The sequence below is a fragment of the Macrobrachium nipponense genome, chromosome 15 (assembly GCF_015104395.2).
Source record: "Macrobrachium nipponense isolate FS-2020 chromosome 15, ASM1510439v2, whole genome shotgun sequence".
NCBI classification, from domain to species: Eukaryota; Metazoa; Arthropoda; class Malacostraca; order Decapoda; family Palaemonidae; genus Macrobrachium; species Macrobrachium nipponense.
The window spans coordinates 19,431,435-19,453,760 of NC_087208.1; the positions used below are offsets into that span (position 1 = coordinate 19,431,435).

Below are 22,326 nucleotides of genomic sequence, written 5' to 3' on the forward strand. Positions count from 1 at the left end.
ATGTGTCCAGTGTCAGAGGAATGATTTTCCATGGAGCCCATCTGTTTTGTGGGTCCTCATTTTTAACCAAGAACCTCCGATCTGGGGATAGTAATACTTCCCCCGACAGGAGGAATTCTATATGGTCTGGATTCCTAGAGAGAGCCGAGAGTTCAGATATTCTGGCACCTGAGGCCATGGCCATTAGGAATAAAGTTTTCCTAAGCAGGGTTATATAAGAGCATGACTCATTATCAGTGTCTGAGGCTAATTTGAGTACGTCATTCAAAAACCAAGAGACCGTATGAGGGCAGTCCATTGGTCTCAGGCGGGCATATGCTCGTGGAATGGAGGAGAAGTATGCATCTGACAAGCTAATATTAAAGCCAACCTGAAAAATCTTTCTTAAGGCCGACTTGATTGTCGTAATGGTACTAGTGGCTAGGCCTTTCTCAAATAGTGTTCTAAAAAAACAAAATTGCCAGATTCGTGGTCATTTTATGAGCAGCTGATTCTTTTAGAAATTCGGCCAACTTCTTGACTGCTGAATCATATTGCCTGAGCGTTGATTCTCTTTTATCTGATTCTATGAATAAAATGTTTAGTGGATCGATACTAGCGTCCTTTTGGGCTGCAAACTTCATGAAGTCCACAAAGTTAGGGAACTCAGAATTCTTGAGGAAGCTGACACAGTCTGAGTTTGTACTGTCTGTGTCAGTTCTGGACGAGGGATCCATTTGGGTCAGACCTTCAGTTCTAGAAGAAGCGGAAACCAGTTGCTCTTTGGCCAGTTGGGTGCCACTAGTGCTACTTGTCCTGTGAAAGATCTTAGCTTGTGCAGGACCTTTATCAGAAGATTCACTGATGGAAATAGGTAAATCTTCTGCCAATTGTTCCAATCTATGGTCATCGCATCTGTGGCGTAAGCTTGAGGGTCCAGGTTGGGTGCTATTTAACACGATAGTTTGTGGTTGATCTGATTGCAAATCCACCGGAATGACTTCCAGTCCAGGGACCACTCCGATTCTAGCGGAGTTGTCCTGGAAAGAGCGTCCGTGATAACATTCTTTACTCCTGCCAGGTGAGTTGCTGACAGGGGCCAATGATTTTTCGCCGCCAATGAAAATATCGCAATTAACACGTGATTTAGTTTGCTTGACCTGAAGCCTCCCCTGTTTACACAATGTTCCACCACTAGGCTGTCCAAGACTACTCCCAAATGACTGTTCCTGGCCGGAGACAGTCGTTTTAAGGTCAGGAAAACTGCCATGGCTTCTAGAACATTGATGTGGAACTGGCAGAACATACCCGACCATGTTCCCAGTACTTTCTTGTATTGTGAATATCCTCCCCAGCCGCTCAGTGATGCGTCCGTATAGATGGTTAGAGACGGCGGAGGGAATTGCATTGGTACTGACTTGGCCAGATATCTGTGTTTCGTCCATGGACGAAGCCTCTTTGTTAGAATAGATGGAATTATTGAAATCTTGTCCCTGAGATTGATGTTGGCTCTCTTTCTCCAGACTCAATTGATGTCCTTCAATCTGGTTTTCAATAGGACGTCTGTTACTGACGTGAACTGTAGCGAACCTAGGATTCTCTCTTGGGTACACCGAGATGCCTTTTTGTTCTTGAGGAACTGTTTGGTAGCCGCTGCTATCTCCTTGGCCTTCTTGGGTGGAAGAGATAGCTTGTGTCTTATCAGGTCCCATTGGATTCCCAGCCATTGGAAGCGGAAAGCCGGAGCCAGCCAGGATTTTTCCCTGTTTAACTGGAACCCCAGAAATTCCAAGAATTTTATCACTTTGGCTGTTGATTTGCGGCACTCTTCGACGCTGGCTGCCCAAATGAGCCAGTCGTCTAGATAGGCTACTAACATAACCCCTTGAGTTCCTAGCTTGGTGAATATCCTGGGCGCGATGTTGAGCCCGAACGGCATGACTCTGAATGAGTAAGCCTCGTTTCCTAGCCTGAAGCCTAGGTACGGAGAGAAGTTCCTTGCTATTGGAACATGATGGTAAGCGTCTGTAAGATCTATAGAGGTGGTGACGGCCCCATGGGGAAGTAAGGTCCGCACCTGCGAGACTGTCAACATGCGGAACTTGTCGTAATGAATTATGAGTTGAGACGGGACAAGTCCAGAATCACTCTTCTTTTGTCCGAGTCCTTCTTTGGGAGACTGAACAGACATCCTTGAAACTTTAGTCGTTTCACTCTTTTTATGGCCTTCTTCTGTAGGAGATCTTTGGTATAGTCTACAAGGTCCGCCGTTGGTATCTGATAAAATTTTATTGGCTGAGGGGGCCCTTTCTTCCATTTCCACCCCAGACCTTTTGAGACTACCTTCTGTAAGTTGAAATCTCAAATGAGTATGAGCCTCAGGGGAGAGCCAGAGCTAACTACGGCAAGAGCATGCACCTTAAGCTAGATATTGGTTCAAGACTTTTACTCACTAACAATTTCAACTCACTGAATGAATAAAGAAAATCTTTAGATATATCTGCCTGCTCCCGATCCCGTTCCTGGGGGGTAGATGTATGTCTGGTACGTGGGATCTGATATCTACTTGACTGGAGAAGAGGAAGGACTTCACCTCTAATATGGTTGGCCGAATCACGTGGTTACGTATTAACGTAAACGCAAACCTGACCCATCTACTGTTCCCACCGGAGTGGGGAGCCTCCAAAGAACGGGAACTGAGCTACGGCAAGCTTAATGCAACACTCCGGTTGCGGATGTGAGGGTGAGGCACTCTCTGTCGGTACCCGTAAAGGTCTGGAGATGTCTACAGTATAATCCCCAAAAGCTTAGCCTACTCAACGTCTCGTCTCTCATTGTCCTAAGCAATGCCTGCGGAATGGACCGAAGCGGCGGATCATGGGAAGGTAATTCCTCTATCTGAACCTGCCTACCTCTATCGGGAGAGAGAGAGAGAGAGAAAATCATAACTCCTATCCCGAGTCCGTAGCTGGGGGCGGACAACTGGAGAGAGAGATCATCAAGCTGCAGAGCTGTACATGTACAATCCGGAGTGATGTCCGTCGGCTGGTGTGGCTGGCGGAGCTATTCACTCAGAGACATAGGGGTTACATATAATACCCATAACCCCACCGCTCCCACACCTTTCTTTCCCACTTAAGTGAAAAACTCAAGCGGCCGTTCATCAATAAGACTACTAGCGCCGCGAGTTATAAGCGTGTGGCAAAGCCAAGCCAGGAAGTGGGGGAAGAGTGGGGGGGTAGGTGGTATGTGGGGTGGCCGGTCGTGATCGTCTGGCCACCAACCCGGTCAGAGGTGGACATCTATCAGAGGTTGTGTAGCCTACTACTGCAGTGGTAGTCCGACCGGGAGGACATAGCCTACTAATAAGGTTGTACTAAAGGAGGCTAGGCAAAGACGAAAACAAAAAAGACCATTTAAAGTACAGCAATACAATAGATAATATATAATAATAATAATATGTATAATTAATAATGAGGCATCATGGAAGAGTTGTAAAGGAATCTATGGTTAAGGAGAATACCCAGTATGGATCTAGCTTAATCTTCCGAGATCACAACAGAACCGGATAGTCAGGCCAAATCTTCTCTAAGACATCACGATGTGGACAGTAGCCCTCAACCAAACCTACTAAATTCGAATTTTTTCGATTCAGATAGGCAGGGAGGATAGGTCCAACAATGTGAAAGGAGAGAGAGAGGGTCTCTATCCTTGATATCCTCCCCTCTAGCCCCGTAGCGCTAGCAGGGGGAGAGGCATAAAGGGTACAAGGTTAGGGACACTTAGCCTACCTTCCAAGTCTAACTTAGGCTTGGTCGGTTAAGCCAGGGGGGAAAGCAACTCTTCCAACCTCTTCAGTGATATGAAACAACTTGCATGATTCAACATCTAATTGGTTATCTTAAACAATAACTCATGCACATCTCACACCGGGGGAGGGAGAAAGAAACTTCTCTCTCTCCTCCACCGCGATAAATGCGATAGACTACTAGTTGCCTAACGATTTTATATGTACAATATGCTAATATTACGCCGAGAGAGGCACTAACACTCTCTTGAGGAGGAGGAGGAGGAGGAGGAGGAGGAGGAGGAGGAGGAGGAGGAGGAGGAGGAGGAGGAGGAGGAGGAGGAGGAGGACTAGAATATAAACTAATCAACCTCTTTAAACCCCAAAGGACGTCACGAGTGCGTTAAGCCTCTCTCCGAACCAATTCTAACTGGGATAATCATTAAGCACGTAATATAAGATACGTCTGATGACTGTATGCATAAAAATTTTTGATCCGAGTTAAAATTAAACAGGAAATAATGTGTACCAAAACTACACGCGTTCTGATGATGCTCCCAAAATGGCGGACACGCCGACAACTGCCCAATACATTTCTAAGGGGCTGAAGGCTAATTTGGGAAGCCCCGCAACTATATACGTTACGAAAACACAAATGCGTGCACATTGTCTCAGAGCGAAAAACTGGAAATGCAGATGTGCTTGGATCGGGTAGTAGTAGCGGGAGCGAGGTGGGAGGAGTAACCTTTGCAACGGCTCTAGCCTTTGCAACGGCTCTTGCTGTGAGAGGGATTTTGGAAAGGAAACCTTGGCAACGGCTCTTGCCATGAGAGGGATTTTGGAAAGGAATCCTCTAATTGGCAGAAGACCTGTGAATAGTGGCTTCCACTCGCATTGTACTTTATACCCGACACCCTTTGGGTGCTCGCGCGAGGGTAGTAACCTCATCATACCATGCTAGCTTTTATCTCTGGTATATTTAGGATCTATTTATACTTAGAAAAGTGAGCTACAGGAACTTTTCACCGGCAGACACAGGTCGAACCCAGAAATATATAATATATATATATATATATATAAAATGATACATATATATAGATATAATATATATATATATATAATGATATATAATGATTGATATATACTTATATTATATAATAATATATATAGTATTAATATATATATATCTATATATATATATATATATATATATATATATATAATATATATATATATATATATAATATAGATAATACATATATAATATAATATATTAATATATGATAATTATATATTATATATCATATATATATATAATGATATCAATATATATATTAGATATATATATTATATATAATATATATATCATATATATATATATATATATATCTAATGTTTTTTTTTTTTAAAAAAAATAATTTTTTAATTTTTTAAATATATATATATATATATATATATATATAGATATATTATATAGAATGATATATATATATATAATGAATATATATATAGATATATAGATATAGATATAGATATGATATAGATATATAAGATATATATATATATATATATATATATTATATATATATATATAAATAGTATATATATATATATATATATATATAATTATTTCTTAAAAAATCACAGTAGATGCACCGTGACTTCATAAATAAGCGAATACCACAGGAAAATGATAGTCAGGAATCCAAGCGTTTTCGTCTTTATTCAGACATCGTCAGTAGCTCCTTGACGATGTCTGAATAAAGACGAAAACGCTTGGATTCCTGACTATCATTTTCCCGTGGTATTCGCTTATATATATATATATATATATATATATATATATATATATATATATATATATATATATATATATATATATATAACGGAAATTCAAAAGTCTATAGGTGCCACAATCCACCTTACGGTGCCCTAGACTTGTTATTGATTCCTTAGCGTGACAACCAGATATTTTGCCCTAATATGTAATAATTTTAATGAAAATGTGGAATTTCATTTGCTTAAATCAGTTATTATGGTCTGCATGGTAAGAGAGATATGTCACCTTTTTCAGGCTACTAATGTTTCCTCCATCTCTTTATTTATCGTATCTTCTAGTTAAATAAGTTAAGAAAGCAAAAGAGAATGATGAAAGTATCGTTAGTAAAGTTCTAATAAAAAACAGAAACTAAATGGTTCTGAACTTTTGTCTACTACTACAAATATGAGTTACACTAGCTTTCGAAGGGAGAGTTTCATTATCACATCTCTTTGTGTTCATCACCTTTATTGTTTGTATGGTGTTTTTACATTGCATGGAACTAATGGTTATTCAGCAACGGGACCACCAGCTTTATGTGACTTCCATACCATGTCGAGAGTGAATTTCTATCACCAGAAATAAACATCACTCACACCTCATTGGAATGCCCGAGTATTGAACTTGCGGCCACCAAAGTAGTAAGCCAAAACCATACCGACCACGCTACTGAGGCCCTTCTATCACCTTTATGAGATTTTGGTTACATTCCCAGCGCTGGAGTAATGGAAGCAATTCATGTCAGCCACAAGTAATTATACAGTATTTTTTATTCCATTTTAGTAAAAACCTACTGGTTTCTTTCTTGTAATAAGTTGTCAAAAGTTGTGACTATATGTGGTGGAAGTTAAAAATCTTGAAAACCAGGTCTACACTGATTAATAGTAAACATGACTGCTTTGTTCTTTTGTGTGGATACGGGCCAAATAAGTTATGTTTCATCACTTTCCCTCTTTCCTTCAAGTAATTTACTCTTTTCCTCCTAATAAACCTCTTTCCTTCAAGTAATTTACTCTTTTCCTACTAAACAAATGCCTAGATTATATGAATTGTATATACTATTTTCACATAACTATTACCCAGAGATAAAATATCTTTTACGATCAACTTCACATTTAACATAAGTTATGTCCAACAATAATTCAATTATGGTAAAAATGTCAGGCTTATAAAAACTATTTCCTCATAACTGGCATAAAAATTCTACCAAAATATGACAAACTATCATCCACTTTCCTCTAAAATATTACTAATACATGAAAATAACCTAGTAAAAACACGCAAATTATGGTTTGACCAAATACACTACACCTCCCTCTACAATCACACATTAATTATAAAATTATAAAAAACCTGCACTACACTAGTCTATCTAACGTAATCATTCCATAAAAAATGTTTGTGATAAAACAAAACCACACTTGGATAATTCACAATACGCACAGCATAGAAGAAAAATATGAATATACTGTACATGTTCTGCCATGGTACCAACTAATATAAAAAAAATATATATACTTGTCAAAGCAATTTTTTAATTAACTAATATCTAGAAAGGTTAATCCAGAGTATTTTTAATATAGTAACAACTAATACCTAGGAAGTCAGTCCATATATATCTACACAGTACAGCATACTTTATCAGAAAAATATCTACACATTTTACTGAAACTCCCATTTTAAAAAATTAGGTCACTGGGCACCTGAATGAGCCTTCAATTAAATATACTTTTGAATGGACACATCAAACTAATACAAGTAAGACCTCACAGAATTGAAATAAAAAAAATTAGAAGTTGACCCTTCGCACAGCCATAAGCATGTTCTTCTTTCAGCTATCTACATAAAAGTGAAACAAACAGAACATGCATGTAAGGCTGTGATAACTAAGCTCATGATCTCCAAAATGTTTGCATTCTAATTACAATATCACAGTTTTGAGAAATAAAGAGATCAAGGACATCATGTTCTGACACTACCTCAAACCTTGGTTATGAGCAACTTTAGTGAGCCTCTGTTGATACTGTAAACTAATAGCAATTTCTTTATGATAAGCAAACATTGTATACTCCTTGGGCACAGCAGAGTTGATGAATAAATAGTGATCATTCTATATTCTGTGGGTCCAACTGATAATAACAATACTGACATACCTAGCATCAAGTGATCAACATGGTTGCATAGGTGAATTAACCACTGCCTGGGTGTACGTGTGGAAGTGCACAGAATAAGCAGCAAACACACTCGGTGATGTCTCATCCAAATCCAGATTAGCTCCTTACACTCCCAGACAGTCATTGACAGTGCAAAACTTGAAATCTTATATACAAATAACATTCTAAACTATATTTTTGTTGATGTTGCATTTTATCTGAATGAAAACTAAAGACAGATTGAGCTAATCAACATTCCGTAAATAAGATAGGTACTTTGTGTGGATCTGGAGTGCCCATGAGTTAAAACTGCACTGTAGCTCAAACCGTGTGGAGGTAGTGACTGAACATACGTGATGTCTGACCGGGGGAGGACGTGGGGATGCTTCATCAGCCCGCTGCGTGGGTGTCCAGGGCAAAACCAGCATAGGTTGAGGAGCATCAGGGTTTTGGGCCCCAGTATCTTCACCTGGTCCCACTGGATGTTTTCCCTGAATAGGGCCCTCACCATTCCTTACTGCTCCTGTCAACTGGAGGCAAAGTATTAAGCCCTACTTAAAAATCAACTTTAAAACATATTGAAACTTTTGGGTGGAGATTTTCTTTCGATCGATGATTTTTCTGCAACTTTGTACAGAATACCTCCATCCAGACATCTTCCACATCCTAAAATTGAAAATAAATTAGTAAATGAAAGAAACTCAATTTTACCTTGTTTGCAGTTGGATGCCTCTCCCGATTTTCCCTACTTGGTGAAACAATCACCTCTGTACCCGTCTGCGTAGACCCAACTGGCGTAGACTGTAAAAATGGTTAGATGCTTAGAAATAAGTGTACTATTAATGCAATAAAATAAGAAATCAAACCTGAATGATAGCATGCAATATACCACAAAAATAAATTGTACCAGTCACTTATAGGACAAATGTTGCTGATTTTGATATATGGAAGTTTGTGTAAAAAATATTATGTGGAGCAACACAATGTTTCCATGGTATTGGATTGGTGCTAAAGTAACAAAATATAAGACCAAACTTCAGGCAGTTATAACAATGACAAGAGAAATTAAAAAAATGCTGGTGGTTATATCTGTGATAGCATCTATTTAGTCTGTCAAAAGGGGTTTAAGGATTTGCAAGGTGATAATATACAAAATTTTATTACAAAAGTGTGCATAGTGCTAAAGAATTTAACTTTTACTTTCCTGAAACTTTTACCTTATTGGCTAATCCATGGCTTAATTATTTTTCTATGCATAGCATCATATAATGCCACTAAATGTGACAATACAAAAGATCTACACAGCTACCAGGAATATAATAAACTTTAATATATTTTTTTATTACGAGATATTTTTCAATCTACAATAAAAAGCAGTTTTCCATACTAAATTATCCATATGGATTTTCTAAATAATAATTGTATTTTAAAGATATAAACATTATCATAAAATAGTAAAACTAGATTGCACTATCAAATAAGGAATTTCAGTACTTATGTTACATTACATACGTTTCAATCTACTTCAAAGATATAATACTCAATCCTAAAAGATATAGTACTCAATTCCAAGTTTAAATTGACACTTCCAAATTAACAAACCTTTTCAGACCTGGTTTTAACCCTATCTGATGGTGCTGCAACACGCAGCTGACGCATGTTGGCTAAATAGTCTGAGGGCTGCATACAGGTGAAAACGGGTCATCACACAAGAGACAATTATTCAAAAGTTGTCTAAAGATCACACCCAAGTCAAATACTAAAATTTATTTACATATTAATGCGGTGTATATCAATCACATTAAAGATACCAAAACTTCTTAAAAAGCACTCACCATAGTTTTTCCAGTCCAGTCAAAATCACCATCTTCAACAAAGCCTTTCCGTTCAAAGAGATCCTGGAAAAGCTTCCTAAGGTAATCATAGTCAGGTGTCTCAAAGAAATCTAAACGCCTGACATACCGGAGATATGTTGCCATCTCTTCTGCAAGTTTAAGAGAGATCTTCAGAGCTTCACATTCCATAATCAGGAGATACTTTCCTAATTCTTTGTACTTTATTCTAACTTAGTATTCAACTATTAGTTTGTTTACTTTACTGATAATTTAGCATTTTTAAAAGCAACAAGAGAGTGCATAAACATCAAATAAAATCCTTAGCAATTTTCAGTATTTTAAAAAGAAAACTATTTTTCAGTTGATACTGTTATTGGTTAGCAGTTCTGTACTGCAAGTTCAGCAGTGAATGAGCTTTACAGTTCTAACATTAGATTAAACAGCATATGCATAAACAGTGGTAAGGGATACATAATACATAGTAATCAAGACATGATACTTCATAATTAAAACCAGCAAAATTTGTGTTTTTGCTGTATCAACTTACCAGGATAGTTTTCACATAAAACTTCAATTGGTGTTGCTCTTTTAGTGTCTCCAATTTTCTGATACCTTTCCTTAAGGGTGTCTGCTTTTAACCCTTGCCAAGGGAGTGACCCACGTAAGAAGTACATGAACATGTGGCCTAAGGCTTCTAGGTCATCGCGCCGTGACTGCTCTTTGCCCATGTGAGTGTTAATAGACATGTATCGAGCAGTCCCAGTTAGCGACTTGTGCTCCCTATAAGGGATGTGCTTGTTTGTGGTCGGATCAATATACTCCTTAGCTAACCCAAAATCTGAAATAAAAAATAAAAACATTACTCATATAAGTAATAAATAATAATCCATTACAATCCCTCTCAACTTTGCAAACCAGTTTCTTCATTACAGGATAAATTCTACTCGAAATGCAAATAATGTGTCATTTAGAAAGACAATGTCAGAGAGAGAGAGAGAGAGAGAGAGAGAGAGAGAGAGAGAGAGAAGAGAGAGAGAGAGAGTGAGAGAGAATGAGATGAGAGAAGGAGAGCGAAGACGAATCTGACACGAGGAGAGAGATGAGAGAGAGAGAGAGAGAGAGAGAGAGAGAGAGAGAGAGAGATCTCAGACTGCAGCAATGAAAAATAAAGCACTGGGGGTGAAGGGTCTGAGGGTTCTGGCTGGTGTAGGGTGAAGCAGGTTTAGATGTTAAAAACAAAGTCTGGGAAGAGCAATCCTTGTGAGGTTCTCATCCAACAACCTGACTAGGGGCTCATAAAAAAACCAGAGATCCAAGAAATGTAATGCAGAGCTCAGATCAGCAGTGGAGAAAATGCTAAAAGATCCATGAGGTTCAGAAAGCATAAATGAAGGCAAGTGCACAGAATGGAGGCTCTACCCAAAAGTAAAAATCCTTCATTGAACATTAACATCCTCTGGAGCTCTCACCAAGAACCACTGTCTGTATTATGGATAGTGAGCCCCTCTCTCTACAAAGCCTCCTGTGCATCCAGTTCTGCAAGTGACAAATACTACCAAATGGACTGTAGAATTTTCCGAGTAACTGCCCCAGCAAAGATTACAGGAGACCATATGGAATTACTAGCTTCAATTAGTCCCCAGCCTTAGATTCACACTAACATCAAAGGACCCAAGAAACCAGGTAGAGGGGTCTGGGAATTAACAAAGATAATCAGCTGAAAACAATCTAATGTACTTGGGGATGGGTCTATTACAAGCACAGGAATGTTTCCTTTTTGTAAGAACATGGATAAGTCATTCATTCAATGAGTGTGCTAAGGACATGATCACACATGGTGTGCCAAGATCTTCCTTGTTCATGTACACATTTTGCTATAGCTAGCAGCCATGGTTTGGTGACAAGGAATTGAAGGGGCAAAAAGAACACCATATCAATTCACAGGTGGGTGCAATGAAGGGGGCATCTAGGATTGCAGGTAGAAGAATTACAGCATGGGAACAAAAATGTAGGCAAGGGCTCCTTTGAAGGTTGTAAAGGGCTAAAATCCAATTGCTGGCAACAGCTGATGATAAATAGCCCTCTTCATGACAGTAAATATCTTCAACATCAGGTTATTTCTACTCTCATGAAAGGAGCTATTTATTGTCAATTGTGATCAGCATTGAAAATAAATAGCATCCTATATGTCATTAAAAAACTTCCTAATAAAGCAATGTCAATCAACTTCAACAATTTAGGACTGGGGATCGGTACAAGAAAAGAAGAGACTAAGATGCAGATGGGAAACAAGAATGACCGTGGCTCAAAGGTTACACAGGGTGAAAAAATTGAAGGCAAATGCAGTGGATGAAATACCCTTCTGTGAATGACATGGGAGATGGAAAATGTAAAATGGGTGACAAGAAGTTTTCTATAAAAAAAAAAATAAATAAATAAAGGAAAAGAAACAACAACTGGAGACACATGATATGATGCCCTAGAACATTTCCCCTCAGAAGAATGTTGGTCTGGAGACTTCCTTGGTGGAGACAGTATAATAACAAGTAAGGCTTTGACCCAAGAAACCTGCTCCTTGGCAGACAACTGAAGGGGAAGATGCTGGGAAATACTAAAGATGGAGGAATCCCAAGATGCATCACCAGGGGATTTTTCTCTTTAAGCAAAGAGAAAAAAAACTTTAAATATTGAAAAATTACAGCAGCACATGCAAGCCGAGTCAAAGCACTGCTGATCTCACCATGATTACCAGAACACTTGACTTGTGGTTTGAGATGCCTTACAAAAAAATCACGTTATATTTGATGTAAGTAGGTTTTCACAATGTACTAAACTTTATTAGCTTTAGTTTCCAGTCACTAAGACCTAGTCTAGTTACTGCTTAGGGTAAAAAGATGCCTGTAAGCAAGAGCATCTGTCACAAAAACACAAGCTATAAACTTAACCAAGCAAACCTTGACTAGTATACTAAGATGTGGCGGAACACTGAATAAATGAGCTGATTGAGAATTCTAAAGCATAATAATAACCATTCTGTCACTTACACTCATTAGAAGAACATGTGGGAAAAATTACAGTATTATAAAATTATACACATACAACTGAAAAAAACCACAAAGTAACATGTTACTGTGCACAAAAGATTTATAATAAAAAACTAAGAAGCTGGATACCAAACTGAAATGGAATTGAACTATGCAGTAGCATTACTTACAAGCTATTGCATCATAAAAAAAATTACCAAACAGCTTCACAAGAAGGATAAACTGAACAAAATGACAACAAGAATTAATAGAGGAAAACTTACATTGAACGAAAATAAAAGTGAAGTAAAATAACACTACAGTAAACCCAAAAGGGGAAAAGTCACCAAAAGGACAAAGATTAAGACACAAAATTCACACACAAAAGGAAGCACTGCAGTAGTAAATAAAAATAATAAACATTGTAACAAATATACAGTACTGGAAATAGTGACAGTAATGCGGGGAAACTTTAAAAGGTATCCCTTGGGAGAGAGAATGTTAAGTTATATGCAGGTCTAGGGACTAAGTCATTCTCAGGTCTGGGGATGTGATGGGCATTTCCTTGACCAGAGGAAAAAGGGCAATAAACAAACAATGGATATGTGATCAAACAGAAAATAAATTAAATAATTCTTTTATGTTGTTATCAGAACAATACTACCAAGCTAACTATTCAGAGGATACCTAGGACTTGACACTTATCTGGTATCGAACATCAATAAAAATGAAACTAACCACTTACCTATTATGTTTATTATTTTGTCTTTTTTAGTAGAGCTTCTTCCTATGAGGAAGTTCTCAGGTTTGACGTCACGATATATTAATCTTCTAGAATGTACATATTCTATCCTATGGAGCTGAAAACAGAACAAATTATTAATGATTTAGTTTTATAAACCTCTACAATCAGTTTATAAAGAATATGAAATGAGTAATTAAGCATAAAAACAAAATTAACAACTGTGCAGTACTTTCATATACATGGTGGAGAAAACCAGTACAATGAAAGGACTGATTTTGCTTTTAAGTACTAGAGGATGAGGGACTGATCGGATGTGGAATACCTTCATGAAGTAATACATTTTTAATGGTATACATTTCGATGGAGGAAAGAAAACTCACTCTCAATATTGTTTGCTAGGACCTAAATTTGTCACACAGCTGGGTAAAGACTATATTTTACTCCTGTTAACTGAAGCATAATGGATTTTGGGGAATGCACGTATGCAGTCAAACCTTCTCTGGAATTGGGGACGTGAGTATGCTACAACTGTCCATGCAGTGAGACACACTAACAGCTATTTGAAACTATGATGTTAGATGTGACTTTGAAACTGAATAATGAAAGAAACTGAATAAAAATAAGAAAAGCAACCTGTAGGGAGAATGCTGAAGTGGCCAGCATCATCCTACACTGGTTCAAATGACAAGCTATCCAAGAACTAGTCAACAATATTTTCAAATATGCACTATGTAATTGAAATTCAATTAGGGAGACAATGCCACTAGTCAGAGGACATAAGTGCAATACACATGCAATCTTGGCTGGATTACAGAACAACAGAGGGTATGCCATAATACAATACCAATTCTAGGATTATGGTGAAAATAAAGATGTAGCTCTCCCTTTTGAAATCATACAGACACTACCCTTCATATGAACTTTCAAGTCACGAACTTTCTAAGATATGAACAAACATCATCATAAATAAAATTGTGTTCCCAGTGCCCCCTTTGCCACAGTAAGTTCAAATTTTCCTGTGCATCTCTGTTTAGTTACAATCTTTGCAGCTACACGCACTGTAGCTGAAGCCGATAAGCTGCCCCACTCTCAAATCGATGCATTTGTCATTTATCATCAAATATTGAACCCATCCTTTTCTATCTTGCCTAATGGCAAGCATAAGGCAAGTAAAGATATCCACGTAATAGGAGAGAAAAAGATGATGTAGCACACCAGTATACCTTAATATGAATCATTCAACTGTTGGCACAATTTTAAAGAACAAAGACACTAATGGAAAAAGTAAAAATTGCTGTACCAATGCAGTCCATAATTATAAGTAAGAGAAGGGGGCAGGTGGTGCAAGAAATGGAAAAACTTCTGGGTATCTTGATGGACCACCAGAGACAAAGGTTTGTACTTGTACCTCTTAGCCTCATGTGGACCCAGGCAAATGCTAAAATTTTAGCATTTTCGATGACGAAGATTAAGGCTGAGCACTGCAGACAAAACATTTTGTGCAAGTCATGAATAGTTTCATCACTTCAAAACCTGTTACCTTGCATCATGTGTCCATTAGTCGTGAGGCAGTGAGTGCCAACAACCAGGAGCCAAAATATTTCCTAAGATGCTCAAGGAAATAATTGATAAGGAAGGTTATACCCTTCAGAAAATTTTTAATATTGACGAGACAGCTCTGTTCTAGTAAAAAATGCCAGATAAAACATACCGTATATACTTGCATATCATGCAACTTTTGAAGACCTAATTTTGGAGCTAATTTTAAGGGGGTTGCATCATACATGAGCTATAAAATTAGTGTATGTAATATTCACATACTAGTATCGTTTCATAAAACACAAACATAATGAATATGCATCTTTTCCATGGATCTTTTAAAAAGTTATGCTTTACTTCACTGCATCCAATATGTTGTATGTATTTTCATATTACTATTGTTGTATTATAAAATGCAAAAATAGCAATCAATGTTTTGGTTTGGAAATCAGCTGAGGGTGATTGCAAGGTAAGTTTATTTTGCTGCATTGAAGTCAAATCCGAGTGATTTTCTTGCTTCTTGTTAGTGTAAATGAATCTCAAAATACTCTATTGATATGGGACAAGGTTATTTTATGTTATACAGTGTTTTCAAGTCAAAATATCACTTGAATTCATATCGTTGTGAAGGTAATTTAGTTACTTTTTCATTATTAGATGGCGCTGAGGGCATGTTCATTGTGTGAAAAAATCAACAGATTGCATTCTATATTTTCACTTGATTTCATCGGAATACTACGAGCTTTACATATTTACCTTTCATCGGAGTGAACACAGTAAAATGTGTTCTTTCATGCCAAATAGTTTTGATTAAAACACATTCCTCCCAAATTTTGTTTATGGTCGAGTTTGATGGTGCTACACTTGTTTCCATGTTGCCGATGCACGATAATAGTCGTGAGCAGATGAACATCATTCCTCAGCTTCAGCTACAACTAGCAGATTAAATTTAGCAGTATATGCCCTTGCAGATCTTTCCTCCATAGAGAATAAGGATATAGTCACGTAAAAATATATCAGTCCTATTCTTTTTAACGTCATTTGTAACATAACTACGGTAATATTTTACTATCGTATGATGGCTGAAATGCAAGCAAGCCACTGTAGTTATCAGATTCAGTTCATGGTAAATCAGCTGTTTCAGGCTGTATGCGTTTTGACAACAAGTATAACATAACTGACGATAGATTTAGCTTCCTCTTTTACTTTTTAACTTAACTAGAAGATGGGATAGATAAAGAGATGGAAGAAAATGGGTTAGCCTAACTAAAAAATTGGATAGATAGACAGGAGGAAAAAAGGTTAGCCTATTGTAATTTGGTCTAAAAAATTGAACTTGCATGTTACATGAGATACATGATCAAATCATTGTTTTAGGGTGAAAATTTGGGGGTCGCACGATATGCGAGATCACGTGTTACATGAGTATATATTGTACATCAGTCAGGATTAATCGATTGATTGATGCAAAAATGTACCATGACATCACAACACATCAGTCAGGAAAAGAAGACAATGCCTAGATATAAGGCAGTGAAGGATAGGCTAACTTTACTGCTGGTTGGCAATGCATTGGGAGACTTGAAGCTACAACTGCTCTTAGTATACCGCCTTGCAAATCCACAAGAACTAGAAGAAGAAGAAAAAAATAATTACAGTGGACCCCCGGTGTTCCCGGGGGATGCGTACCAGACCTGCCCAACAGTAGCTAGAATCTGCGAATACTATGAACCCCTATTAAATCACCCAAAGTTAAAACTGCCTACTTTGTTAGCTCAAACTCAAGAAAAAAACAATAAAAATGTTTACAGTGGTCCCCCCTATTCGGGGGCGATGCGTACCAGACCCCCCCGTGAATAGTTAGAACCCGCGAATGATTGGAACCCCTATAAAAACGCTAAAAACAGCCTATTTTGTTAGTTAAAACTAAAGAAAAACCACTTAAAATTTTCATACTTGGTTTTTTTAATAGTTTTATAACAAAAAGTACATTTTATGATGAAATTGATAAAAAAAAAAAACCAGGAATTTATGGATATTTCTCATAGAAAAATACCGCGAATGCGCGAATTTTCCGCGAATAATGCGGGGAAACGTTCCCAAGAGAAATCCGCAAATGTGTGAATCCGCGAATGTGTGAGTCCGCGAATGTGTGAGTCCGCGAATCCGGAGAACGCAAATACGGGGGGCCCACTGTATACCTGATTTTCTTAAGTTTTATCACAAAATGTGCATTGAATCATGAAATTTATATGAAAATACAGAAATTTGTAGATTTCACGTAGAAAATACTACAAATATGCAAATTTCCTGTGAATAATGGGTAGATATGGTCCACAGAGAAATCTGCAATTACGAGAATCTGCGAATGCCCATAACGTGAATACAGGGGCCCATTGTACTTAGCTAACGATTATGCTTGCACGGCATCCTCAATTTTAAAAATTTGTGGACTAGTAACTGTTGCAAAGGGGGGGGAGGGCAAACAACAGAAGCCATTGGCATCATTCTATTTATTGCTGCCAAGTCCATGAAAAACCAGAGGGAAGGAGGGGGCCTCTGATTTATTAATTACTTGGTAAGTATATATAAAACCTATTCTATTATAAAAATATCAACTTCATATAAGCAACTTAACAAGTAATTGCTTAGCTGAATCCCACATTGCAAAGGTCTCTAATAAAGAACGAAAGGGCATTCTTAGAGAGCGAACAAGAGGGATGGTCCTCTGATCTCTGTCCAATTCAGATAATACCTCGGGGCTTTAACTGGGCAAAGGACTCTCTTCTTTGTCCGGGCCCAGAATATCCATTAAATTAATGATATGAAAAGAGTGAGGCAATTGCTTCCTAGGATCCTTGTTCTTAGCAAAGAAGCCCAAGGTGAAAGAGTAGACTGCATCGAATTGGGAGAAGCAGACTTTTCTGTATAGTAATACCCCGAAATTATGGGAGGTTAGGTTCCAAACCCCCTCACGCAAGGGGAAGTTTCGTGTAATTTGGCACAGTCTCTGAAATTGCTAATAAATGCCTAATTCTGGAGTTTGAACACTAAAGATGACCCTAATCATGCTCCCTAAGTATTAGGCTAACTTTTAAATGAAATTAAAGTTACTTTAATTCTATCTAAAAGTTAGTTTATTACATTACCCTTAAAAAAGGAATAACTGGTTGGTATAAAATTAGTTACAATAACTACTATGTACATACAAATCCCCTTTAATATGTATGCTAACGTTACCCCTAATTCATGGGATGCCATTTTCTTTTTCTGTCAGAGTAAAAGTTTTCTTTGCATCACTAGGTAAACTTCATAAGTCATTCATAACAAAGTCATACGTAACATAGTATACATACAGATTTTACCAGCACTTTTCTCCGAGGTTAAGAAAGTAATTTTCACAGAATGACAACTCTGATGTTTTACCAGTTGATCATGGACTTCTTATATAGTGACTAACACTGAACTACCTACTGCCTTTGTATTATTTTCAAAAATATAAATAGCATACACATAATCTACATACTGATTTTACACTTAAAAGCATGAAAACTTATACTAATTGTAGCATATTAGTACATACTTCAGAAATTAAACAAAGTTTCTGAAGGGATATCATCTTTGAAAAGTGCAGTAACTTTGTGAGTGGGTATCACATCTTATAAAAGTACATATATGCATTAACTGCATATTCATACATGTACAAAAATAAAAATAATACATTTCTAACAAATATCTGGAGGGAAGTGGGACTAAGAGCCTTGAAAGAAGGGCCCATATGCCACTTTAGAACTACATCCAAGTTTCAAGATATCACTTTAAACTACTTCTGCTTGGATGTATCAAAAGACTTCAAGAGGTCACTAAGATCTTGATTAGAAGAAAGATCCAAACTTGAGTGTTTGAAAACCAAGGAAAGCACGGCCCAGTAACCTTTATTGGTGGATGAGGATAGGTTCTTAGAAGTCTTCAAGAAGAGGAGATAGTCCAAATCTGGGCTACAGAAGCTTTAGAAGATGAGTATGAGCCACCATCTACACAGAACACTGCCCACTTTGACTGGTAGACATTGCAAGTAGACTGGAGTCTGCACTTTGCAATAGCCTCCGCAGCTGCTCTTGAAAATCCTTCCACTCTTATGAGTTTCCTGACAGTCTGAAGCCGGTCAGAGCGAGAGTGGATAACCCTAGGTGGTACCTCCTGAAGTGCAGTTATCCAAGTAGCCACGGTCTTTATGGAAGCAACCTTGGGTAGTCTACCAGAAGACGAAGAAGGTCTGGGAACCATTCCTTTGTGAGCCAGAACAGAGTGAGGAGTGTCACTGAAACATTGTGGCGAGATATGAACTTGTTTAGGACTTTTCTGACCAAGCTAAAGGTAGGGAAGGTATAAAGATCAAGACCCGACGAGTCTAATAGCATGGACATCTTTCACCCAAGCCAGGGGATCCAATAATCGCAGGAATAGGGCCCAGAAACCCCTGCGTTAAGCAAATACCTGCATTACATTGGCCAGCCCTCAAAATTTGCTTAAAACTGCCTGCTTCAATAGTTAAACCACCAAAGACCCACAATACAAATGCTTATAACTGCCTACTCAAGATTACTGTATTGAAAATACAGTAATATATATGGATATTTATCATAGAAAATACCATGAATACACGAATCTCCCACGAATAATGGGTAGATATGGTCCATAGAGAAATCCACGAAATACATGAGTCCGTGAAGGCCAGGAGTTATTTTATGTTAGCCTTAAAAACATATGTACTAGCCTATGACTTGCAGCTAACAGCCTGCATACGCACAAGCTATTATTCACTGGTCCTGTTTTCTTTTACAAGAGAAAAACTGGTAATTCACGAGAGGGAGAGAGATACGAGAAATATCAAAATTACGTAAATCATATAGGTACTCACCAGTGCAATCAGATGAATAATGATAATAGACTACCCAGTGAAGCATCTCTTCCATTTACATGACATATGTTACTATATTACATATAATAACCTTCCTCTGACGTTTAGGTTTCTTTCCCAAAGATGTAAAAGAGGCAGGGTGTTAGGAGGCCACAAAGATAACTTACTTGTTTATGTACATACAATTTAGGAAATGCAGCAAATGCTACACTTCAGTCTAATATCAACAAAACTTGGAAAACTGAGCGTGGATAGGCAATCTAGCAATTTGCTAGATTTTGCTCCATAAAGAGCTAAAAAATTCACTTCATATGCCACAATGCCACCCAGCCAATTTCAACCAACTGATCTCTGTTTCAATTGAAACATGTTTCTAATGTAGTGTACGTGTACACTACATTAGATCTCTGGGGTTATGGGACACATGTAGGTGTCCAGCTGTGTTTTCTTGTCCAAGTTGTCCTTGAAGTAGTTGCAAACCTCTCATATAAACTCTGCCGAACTTGACAAAAGTCTCGATGGACAACGGAGTCCCCGGTAGGCTCATCCACTGATGGACCAAGCGAGACGAAAGGGTTAGAAACTTGTGGACCATCTAAAGGCAGCTGGCAATTCTCTTGGCAGGTGGAAAAGCCTGAAAATTAAGAGAGTAGACACTGATCCCCAAACAGAGGATCTCATGTGACAGGGTCAACTGGGACATCAAAAGATTGATGACAATGCCCAGTTCCCAAGGTTATCATTCAATTGCCCTTGAATGGTAGATAGGACTGACTGGTCCATCTCCATTTTGAACTTCATCTTCTGGACAAATGGATTGTGGGCATTTACGTCCAGGACTGGTCTCCAACCCGCCAATGTTTTGGAGACCACAAATAGATGGTCATTGAAGCCTCAGTTGATGTCCTCCACCTCTTCTACCACTTTCGGATGAGGGAAGATATCTCTTCCAAATGAATCAAATGTTTCTCAGAGACTCGGGTAGCCCATCAAGGCAATGGGAGAAGTAACCAAAGGAGGGCTTGTGGTGGTAAGAAAAAATTGGATTTGTGTAATTGTTTGATTTTTTTTTTTTTTTATTAAGGTTAGGCAATTTTGAAACTTTAGTTTTTTAGGATTTAATGTTCTTCTTATTATTATGCTCTTCAAGTTGTACTTAAGGGTGAGGGATGGATTAACAATGTTTGGCTTCCTTTATTCTCTGCAGTTTGGTAGAGAGGGATGAGTGAGCGAGCTGTGCTCCCCTTTACTTGGATACCCACCTCTCTTGGAATCAAGTATTGAGGAGTGCACTATCCAGAACCTAGAAAATATTTAGTATAGTATACTTGAAGAAAGAAGCATAGTGTGTGAATCAGCCTAATGGTGAAGTGATTTGCCGAATTAAGATTTCGAGTAAAGGGGAAAAAAAAAGACGTTTGGATCTCAATTAATCTTAGCAGGACAATCCCAAGTTGATGTGATAGACTTATCTTTCAATTATTGAAAGTGTTTCCATTCTATGCGGAGGAAAACGAAAGGATTAGATTGAGATTCTTAGATGGTTGTTGCAATACTAAAATAAAGGAAATAAGTTTAGATTCTTAGGTGGTAGTGGTAATATTAAGTAAACTTTAGTTAAGCTAAGTTATATAAAGTGGATTGGTTTGATGAGCTAGGGATATGATTGAGTAAGTTGCATACTGTAATATTAAGGTAATAAATAGGTTATGGAAAACCAGTTTCATTTGCTAACCTTCAAATTTGTTCCCACTATCCCACTTCAATTGTGTAAAGAAGGCCCAACAGGCTCATCATGAATGGGAAGGCACAGCCCTCCTTTAGAACCTTGACAAGCCGTGGCTCTGCCCCTCTGATCCTCCATCTCTTCTAAAGCCCAAGGAGTCTGGCTCAACCTGGGCGCGAAAAGGACTTCCTTCTCATTTCTTGGGAAAGGACTTGGTTGAACCCTTTTTGATGGCTATGGAAAAGAAGTGGTCATAAGAGTGGATTCTAGGCTGTGACCTGGGCTTACTCCCTTGAAAGAGGAGAGGCAGTCACAGGAGCGAACGCAGATAAATCCTAGGGGCGTTTGGAAGATTGTAACAGTAGATCCTAAATGGATTTTGGAGGTCTGAAGCAATTTCCTTCACAGTGTCCTGCAGGAAAGGTGGGGGGTCCGAAGGTGAAAACAAAAGGGGTGATTTCTGAGTCTGTGTGACCCCTTTAGTTATAAAACAGCACCATAATTCCTTATCTTCAACACTTCCAAGGAAAGAGCCACAAGCTCATTACAGCCATCCCAGATGGCCTTGTCTGCGCATCACCCATTGAAGCGCAGGAAATTGGGAAGAGTCGACAAGGCCAAAGAAGTCCCCATGGGAGGGGGCAGTGACTCCCAAAAGAGAAGCTTCCTTAGTGAAGGACAGATACCTCTTATGGAGTAGTGTGAGGGAGGAATGGCAAAGGATGCATAAATCTTGCTCCCTCTTTGCCAAAAGCCAATCATATAGTATTTCCATCAGAACTTTCTTGAATAACAAAGA

The 22,326-nt window shown here is 38.1% G+C and overlaps 1 protein-coding gene across 9 annotated transcripts in view; it reads right to left on the reverse strand.

Annotated features, from left to right (window-relative positions):
• Positions 1-22,326, reverse strand: part of LOC135227021 (casein kinase I-like) — a 239,736-nt gene that overhangs the window by 55,436 nt on the left and 161,974 nt on the right. For 5 of the 9 annotated variants that reach the window (XM_064266789.1, XM_064266792.1, XM_064266788.1 and 2 more), the window contains 5 exons: positions 13,342-13,456; positions 10,121-10,411; positions 9,574-9,722; positions 9,341-9,418; positions 8,450-8,539 (listed from right to left, as the gene is read on the reverse strand). In XM_064266789.1, the coding sequence (XP_064122859.1) occupies positions 8,450-8,539; positions 9,341-9,418; positions 9,574-9,722; positions 10,121-10,411; positions 13,342-13,456 (723 nt within the window). The remainder of the gene's footprint in view (positions 1-8,449; positions 8,540-9,340; positions 9,419-9,573; positions 9,723-10,120; positions 10,412-13,341; positions 13,457-22,326) is intronic. The other 4 variants (XM_064266791.1, XM_064266797.1, XM_064266793.1 and 1 more) reach the window with 1 other exon arrangement.